The sequence below is a fragment of the Eucalyptus grandis genome, chromosome 4 (assembly GCF_016545825.1).
Source record: "Eucalyptus grandis isolate ANBG69807.140 chromosome 4, ASM1654582v1, whole genome shotgun sequence".
Lineage (NCBI taxonomy): Eukaryota > Viridiplantae > Streptophyta > Magnoliopsida > Myrtales > Myrtaceae > Eucalyptus > Eucalyptus grandis.
This window is the reverse complement of record NC_052615.1, coordinates 1,404,485-1,412,924: the sequence shown is the minus strand read 5'-3', so window position 1 is coordinate 1,412,924 and position 8,440 is coordinate 1,404,485. Positions and strand designations below refer to the sequence as shown.

The window sequence follows — 8,440 nt, the reverse complement described above, 5'->3', positions numbered from 1 at the left end:
AGGCCGTAGGTGAGCCCGAGGAGGAGGAATCGGAGAAGGAGAACATTGAAGTGAAACCTGAGGAGGAGAAAGATTTTTGAAGAAGAAGATGATCCAAAAAGGGATCCTGAGTACAACCCAGATGTGGATTGAGATCCCATCCCTTTTGTGAACCCTGTCTTAGTGTAGATATGTGTAAGACAAGTATGCTGTGAATAATATTGTAAATATTCTGAGTTGTGTTGCTAACAAAAGTGTGGTTGTGAATTTCAATATGAAAAATATGGCCAGCTTTTCTATCACATTGTTTTATTGTCTGGGGATTTATAACTGCTTACGCATGCGTAATAAACAAAAAGGGTCGGCGATATTTAGTCCTGGGATATCGCGCTTTGAAATTGACCAAAGGTCGATTCAGTCTTGATGATCTCATGCTGATTGGGTCGCGATTCTCACTATCTTGTGTTTGCATTCATGCTGGATTGTGGTTGTTGCTTGCTACTTATATGTTATCAAATGATGCTGAGGTATTACTTGAAGCTCTTGAATAGATAACTGGGAAATTTCGCCAAGTACGGTTTAAAACTTTATTCGTACAGTGTGATGAAGATAATCGCCCTATTTTCTCGTTATGATGACTATGAGTAACTTAATCAGAACGCATGAATTCTTTACTTTCAATGAGTTTGAAAATATGTTGTTTCTATTTTGAATTAATTTAACTAGTGTCGTAGGAATGTTGTCGATAATCACTGCATTTTCTTGTTATAATAAGTAACATAATCCACTGAGGACATCGGATTCTTTTATGCTGTCGATGTACAGATGGGTTGCTGTAGGAGTTCTTTGTGGGCCGATGGCTGATCTATGTTTTCTTGCAGTCAGTTTGGTGATGCCATCATTTTTTATACTTCCTATAAGCAAAACAATTATGTGGTGCCATTTTCTACTTTTGTTGGTGTCAATCGCCACAAGCAGCCGGTTCTTCTTCTTGTGTGTGCTCTAGTTGCTGATGAATCAAAGGAGTCCTTCATATGGTTGTTTGAGACGTGGCTCAGGGCAATGTCTGGCTGCCATTCCAAGTCGATAATAGCTGATCATGATGATTCTATTCTGCAAGTGATTGAACATGTTTTTCCTTTGAGTCGCGATTCTCAATGTGGCAAATTAAGACAAAAGAACGTGAGGATTTGAGTCCACTGAGTGGTGATTGCAAATGTGAATATGAGAAGTGTGTTTATCAGCCATACAGTTGGTGAATTTGATGCTGCGTGGGATGCTCTTCTCAGCAAAAATGGTTTAAGGGAAAATGCTTGGCTGAAGGAAACATATGAAAAGCGTGAAAACTGGGCTCCACTATACTTGCGCGGATCATATAGTTTTGAGATATGAGCAAGGTTTGGAGCAACGTCGTGGCAATGAAAGGATAGAAGATTATAACTCATTCAACTTGCAGGCATTTTTGCACACAAATGGACCGATGGAAGAGCAATGTAGGAAGCTTTATACCCTTTCTGTTTTCAAATTTTTCCAGAGGGAACTTCTACAAAACTACCTTTTATTCATCAACAGATAATTGATCTGTAAGTGCAGCAATGAGAATAAGAAACATATCGTTACCTTTTGTTCATCCAATCTCAATGTGAGTTGTGGCTGTCAAATGTTTGAATCGGAGGGTGTATTGTGTAGACATGCTTTGAGATTGTTCCTGATTCTATATTGTAGGGTGAATTGAAAGAGTTGCTCAAGCTTGTGGGCATTATATGACGGAACCTTATCAATGAAGATTGCAGGCTCAAATTTAGTAGCTGGAGGAGAATTTACACGCTCTCATGCATCAGGTATGATTGTACACTTCATTCTGAATTCATACTGTGATGGCAATCAAGACTACTGCAGTATTTTCATCTTTGTATTCTAAGACGATCTACTGCATAACTTCATCTTCTACTGCATAATTGATGATAAAAATAGCTTGTATCTAAAGAAAACCTGTTCTCTCTCTCTCTCTCTCTCTCTCTCTCTCTCTCTCTCTCTCTCTCTCTCTCTCTCTCTCTCTCTCTCTCTCTACAACCAATATGTGCAATTTTGTTGTTATTATGTGATATGATACTAGATTTTTTGCGACCAGTCACGATTCATTACATTGAGTGTTTTTAAGTTAAGATTCATGCCCATTTTGTGTTTTGGATGGATGGTTGAAGTAAGTTTTGCAAGAAAAATTGCCCAAAAAGTTAGGAATATGAGCAAGAAGTCTCTTTTTCCATGGGCTCATAATTTCGACACCAGATACGATGCCAACAAATGTAAATTGACTTGCTGCTAAGTCTACGACCTGAAAAGTCAAATCACCAATTCCCTGATGCTCTCCTTGTTTCCACATCCTACACATGAAAGCTTTCATTTAATCGATTCCAGTATGATGATACAAAAATTGTAAAGATCAATAGAGGGGCTTTAGCAACCGAGGAAAATATCATCTCAGTAAAAAGTTTTGGGTATTCTGAGACCAAATTATGACCATCAATCTCATTCATCGTGTTGGTCCTTCTCCTTTATCACATAGCATAATTGTCTCTCTCTAATTTCCACACAAGAAAAAGGGAGTGACATCGCCATCTTTCAAAAAAAGGATGGTGCTTCAAACCAATCTCGTCACGTACCCACTATACCCAACACATACAAATATGTGTCAAAAGCTAATACCATGCTAGATTCCTTGGAGGCGATGTTTGATGCCAAAGATATTATGCAAGTGATTTTATAATTCAATTGTTGTCACGCCCCGAACACCGAACACCGAGCGCATGCCCATCCCTATTTGGTCGATAATAATTTGCGACTTCCCAGGACGAGTCGCCAACCCTTTCCATTTTATTGCACATGCGGAAGCGAAAAGAAATCCCCTGACAGTAATCATCTCGGGATAGAAAAGCAGGATACAAATTCACAAACAAACATGCTTTTATATTCACACTGAGTCATGTACAAAAGTCTATGGCCAAAAGACTACAAAAGACTGGCCTTCCAGAAAGAAGCGGTCCTAACTGACCTACGCTTCTGATCACCTTCTCTCATCTCCAGGTCCCCCACTCGACGAACCTGAAAATGTTGTCCCACAACGGGGTGAGATAAAATCTTTGCAAGTCTAAGCTCTAAACCCCAATTAGGAGGGAAATACGCCCAGAAGCGTCTTAACCACACAACCACTCAATTGGCATAGAGGACTTACCTCGCCTCAGTTTCCTTCCCTGCACGTCAGTATAGTTCATATCGCAATGCATATAATCAATGCACATAACAACTGGAACACCTCATCAATTCAATTAATCACCAAGGTCCTGATGATAAGGCCAAACCATTATGACACGTCTCATTCCATGTCACACAATTTGGTCTCATAATCGGGTGCATCAAATTCAACAATCATGCATTCCAATTGTTAAATACACCCCTCAAGGGTACGGCCAACTCTATTGGCGGTCTTCTGGCATTGCCAGGCGTCGTCTCACCTCCTTTGAGCACGGCTACGTCTCTCAATTAGACGGCTTCCCCGAAGGGGCGTAGGTTCAGAATCTACTGCGACCCGCTACCCTAATGCATGGGTAACCCGAAAAGGGATTTAGTAACGTCCGGCATAATTGCTCGAGACTGGTTCTCTTAACCAACACACGACCACTCAATCTCGGCCCGGAGACACCTTGTGCATTGCACTCAAATGCCTCCATTAAAATAGTGATCCGGCCTATTTCCTTCGTATTAAAAATATCCCTGAAAATAGTCGTGTGTGGGTACACGGTCAATTCGAACCGAAGACTGATACCTATCTCTTTCAAACCCCACTATTTGATATAGTACTTAAAATCCATTTTCGGTGTTAAAACCCGACACCCGGGATTTTTTGAATAAATATTGAAAATTCACAATTTTTGGAATTAAATAACAAAAATCCAATCAGCACTCAATTTGCATAATTTAACACTCAATTGCAGAAATTAACCACACCATTGCAATCAGCACGAAATTCGGTCACCGACTATCCCGGCCTAATTTCCGGAAAAATAATTATTTATTTATTAATTACTGAAATTAATTAAATAAATAAATTTAAATTCTAAAAATACTAACCTAGGCCAGAATCATTAAATTAATAACCAATACGGACTCGGAGAAATTCCCGAACCCTGCTAGATAAATAGTACAATTTATTTAGGCCTTAGCTAAACCATGCTAACCACCTAACATGCTCAATTAAATAATTCAATTTCTAATTTAATCTAACTAACCACCTAATTCATAATAAAATAAATCTAACACCCCTTAAACGTCATTAGCCTACTAAGCAGAGTTTAGAGTATAAACTCACCGGTGTATCGCGAAAACCGGTTCACCGCGACGACGACGCGACGGCGGCCGAAATCTCAATTTTCGGCAGCGTCGACGAACTTGGGCCGGGCCTAAACTTAGCCCTACAAATCTCAGCCCAAATCTGAGATTTGCTTTTGAAATGGACTGGGCTTGAGTTGCTTCGCGGGCTTCAATTGATTTGCTGGAATTGGGCCTTGATGAATTGGGCTGAAGACCCAATTAATTGGACTGGAATTCTGCTGGGCTGACTTCTTGTGGGCCTGACTTGCGTGAAGGTTGGACCAAACCAACTTGCTGGAGCGAATGGGCTGAAGAGCAGCTGATTTCACGCGGCTGCTGGGCCTGTTGATGGGCCTTCGGTGGAGACCGAAATTTCGGTCGTTGATGGGAGAAACCGAAGCAGCGAAGGAGTCGTTGAGGTTGGCGGTTGACTGGGACGGCGGCTCGTGGACGGTGCTGCTTCGCTTGGTGTTGCTGGCGACAAGAAGACTTGAAGATCGATGGACTTGGACGCGCGGAGAGGGACGCTCGCTTGTTGACCGAACCGAATGAAGACTTTGGCGTGGCAGCTTCGGTCGTGCGGTGTCGCTTGAAGACTTCAGCTGAAGATCTACCAAAGAAGACACGAGCGTGGAGCTGAAGACACGAGGGGCAAGATGGAAGAGCTTCGGTGGTTGAATCGAGGGCTTCGCTTGCCGAACTACTCGGTTAGATTTGGTGGAGATGCTGGTGGGGGTTTCTTCAGACGGTGGTAGCTCGACAATATTGAAGACGCGTGGGCCCAGGTCTTCGGTGGTGTTGAGCTGTAGCAACTGGAGACATGGGCGCTGAATTGAAGAAAGCTGAGTCGGTCTTCTTTGCTGGCGGTTGGCCGGGCCTGGAGACGACACAGGATGCGGCAGCTAGCTCGAAGGGGATGAAGGAAGGAGCTTCGAATGAGAAAATCGAAAGAAAGCAGAGGCAGAAGACTTCGGCTGAGCTGCATGCGGTGGGGAAATCGGGATAAGCTTCAAGGGAATGATGAAAGTGACGTGAAGCAGCTGGCAGAGATTGCCGAGGAAGCCACCGTGTGGAAGAGTCAACAATCCCTATCCACTTAATTTATTACTTTGTCTCCTATTACTTTCCTTGATTATTAATCCACCACTTATCCCATTTAAAGCTAAAAATTACTTTCTTCCTCTAGATCCGAATTTCATTGGATTTTGAACTTCAATTTCGTCAACAATTTCCCAAATGCAACGTCAAATATTGATGTAGAAAAGTCACAAAATTTCTACAAGTCTCCTTCGCCATGTAGCTCGATTTGCAAAGTCGAAAATCTCTTCAATTCGGCCAATCCGAATTTATGTTATTTTTCCGTGACGTCCGAATCGATATTCCGCAAAATCCTAAAATCTTTGAAAATTCTTCGGAGGATGAGTCGACGTTCCTAAAATAGCTCGTGACACCTTAAAACTTTCAATTTCTGAAATCGGGTTCAAATTCACAGTTATTTTCAATCCGGCGCACTTTTAGCGTGACCTAGTCTACCGGATAACTTTTATGAATTTTTGGTGCAATTGACCCGTGATCGATTTATCTCAAGTCACAAAGTACATCTTCGACACATTAGCGACTATCAATTGTCGTGAAAATCTCAAGGTTTCAATTACGGGCACCGGGTACCAAAACGACAGAAAATCAATTTAATGTCGATCGATGAGAATTTTTTTCAATCAAGTGGAATCACCCAGAATTTGATCACATATCTCAGTCGAATCAACCTATCTCTGATTTCTGATCGATCTCTGACGGTGCCGTAATGACCCTTGCAGATCAACACGGTCGAGCAGTCGATTCTTTATCGAATTCTCAAGTGCAATTGCATTTAAATTCCCTACTTGCTTCCCCAGATAGTCTAGTTATCTCATGAGTGATTGGCTTAGAGAATAGCACTATAGACGCGTCAACGAAAGGCCCAATTTATTTAATCGAAAACGAATTCTGAAAATTCAGGATGTCACAATTGTTCTGTGGGATAATATAAACTCTTAACTCAATACCACCACCGCTCGTGAAGGCGCTTGTAAGACCTTTCAAATTCGATCCATTTCAGCAAAGGACTTGTCCCTCGTGGCAATGCTGGGTGCACTTGTGCAAGGAGGCATTGTGGCGTCGTTCTTGTCTCCTCAGTATCCCCATCTTTGACTAAGGAAACCGTAAATCCATACCCCAACTCAGATGTCGATCTATGTGGCAATGCTAGTACCACAACTTCGCCACATGTCAAAAAGTTATATGTTAGGTGGAACATTTATGATTGAAGACGGCTATTGTCGTTCAAACCAATCAAACGAAAGGTCAAATTATGAAATCACCCTCACCTATCCTTTCCTTCAATTATAATTTGTATCCTCCTTTACTTTCAGAGTCCTAACCGCAGGACCTTGAACAATCCCGCACTTCTCCTTATGAATTCTAAAGCCTCATCGAGGAAAATGTTAGGAACCCATAAAATTACCAATGGGGCTCCATCCCAACAAGCACCGAGAAATTTAGGGAGCTTTGATTTTTTAGGTGAAATAAAAAGGAAATACCTAGAAGGAATGAAAGAAAGGAAAGAGAGGAAGAAAGGGTAAATTTGTGGACACGTGAGGACAAAATGACCAAAAACATTAACAATAAATAACAACAACAACAACAACAAGAATAACAACAAATTGATAAATAAATTAAAAAAAAAAAGCCATTACAAATCCCAAACTATGCCCATGATAATACATTTGTCCTGAACTTTTTTTTTTTGTGACGTAAAAAATCTCAAACTTGTACTTATATGACACATTTATTCCAAACTTTTTTTTGTGACCCCAAAAAGCACCAAACATGTACTCATATGATGCATTTGACTTTTCATAGCTAAGTGATTGTACCCGATCTTAGTACTTAGATGTCACTTTTTAAAGTCTGATATATTTCGCCATATGGTTTGTCCTTGGAGGCGATGCAAGGAGGCATATAGGAAGGAGATGGCCTCATACTCGTCTCTTCCATGTCCCCATTTTTCACTATGAAAGCGGTGCTCATTCCCCAGCTCATATGTTGATTTATATGACAATGCCAATACCATACACCTACCATGTACGATGTTCGAATGTTAGTTGTGGAATTCTTTTCCTAATGCAAAAATGGTATTTTTTTCCAAATGCAAAAAGGAAAGAAAAGGGCATGAGGAATACCAGGATTATTTGCCCTGAATCTAATCGCAGCCCACCCTCTTTTAGGAACTCCAAATGTATTGACTTTAGACGGGTCAACCAAATTGTACATTTGAGGATCGGTCTCGTTGTCGAAATTTCCTAAGCCGACTCCAATAACATAAAAGCTATATCCATGCATGTGCATCGGATGATATTCTGATTGGTCCAACAGATTAGTCCCCTGAAACACCATCTCTACAGTTTCGTTGTAGTTCAGAACTTTCACGGATGTCCCTTGGGCAGCCTCGGCAAGACTGGTCGACAAATCATCTCCCGTGAAATTATACATAACGGGAGGAAGATCGGGAAAATCCATGGTGTAAAACTCCGCTGATGTTTCTGCATATTAATGGCAAAAGGATGCGCTTCTCATGATCTTCATCTATCATTAACGTGAAAAATATTCAAATCAGAAGGGAGAGAGAGATGAACCTGCAATAAGCTTGTAGCACATCGACAGATGGGTCCTCCCAACTTATGTTATTTAAGGCTTCGGCAACTTTGTAATCACCCAAATAACACGAATCATCTGGGCATGCCACGTGATTCGCCGAAACTGTGATGAACATCCTCGTCGTCTCGTTGCCAGGGACGTCCACGGGATGTTCTTCAGATGCCAAGCTTCTCAGCTGTTGTGTGAAACTCGCTGCAGCACTGTAGTCATGATAAAGTGGTAGTGTGTCATTTGGGTAACTTGGTGGTGACGTCAGACTAAAATTCCCTTTATACTGGATGATAGCAGTAGCAACTTCGTGGACAAAATTGGTGAAATCGATGTCTTCACTCGAAAATTCTTGAGCGGCCAGATAATATCTTCCTGGAGATTGATTTGCCGTAACTAATACATCCAT

General features: G+C 41.3%; 1 protein-coding gene and 1 long non-coding RNA gene across 2 annotated transcripts; both read right to left on the bottom strand.

The window, feature by feature from the left end:
- Positions 1-2,925: 2,925 nt before the first annotated feature.
- LOC104434523 lies at positions 2,926-5,370 on the bottom strand. The gene is made up of 2 exons (XR_005550439.1): positions 4,346-5,370; positions 2,926-3,081 (listed from the first exon to the last, which is right to left on the bottom strand). It is a non-coding gene; the product is annotated as an uncharacterized LOC104434523 (long non-coding RNA).
- A 1,905-nt stretch (positions 5,371-7,275) lies between these two features.
- Positions 7,276-8,440, bottom strand: LOC108955132 (laccase-21-like). The gene is made up of 3 exons (XM_039311473.1): positions 8,101-8,440; positions 7,569-7,928; positions 7,276-7,463 (listed from the first exon to the last, which is right to left on the bottom strand). The coding sequence occupies exons 1-3, from the start codon at positions 8,438-8,440 to the stop codon at positions 7,276-7,278; spliced, it is 888 nt and encodes a 295-aa protein (XP_039167407.1).

Coding starts and splice junctions, on each gene's coding strand:
- LOC108955132 (XM_039311473.1), bottom strand. CDS start 8,440: ATGGATGTATTAGTTACGGCAAATCAATCTCCAGGAAGATATTATCTG. Junction 7,929..8,100: donor AGATGATTCGTGTTATTTGG/GTGATTACAAAG, acceptor ATTAATATGCAG/AAACATCAGCGGAGTTTTAC. Junction 7,464..7,568: donor ATTCAGGGCAAATAATCCTG/GTATTCCTCATG, acceptor CGTACATGGTAG/GTGTATGGTATTGGCATTGT.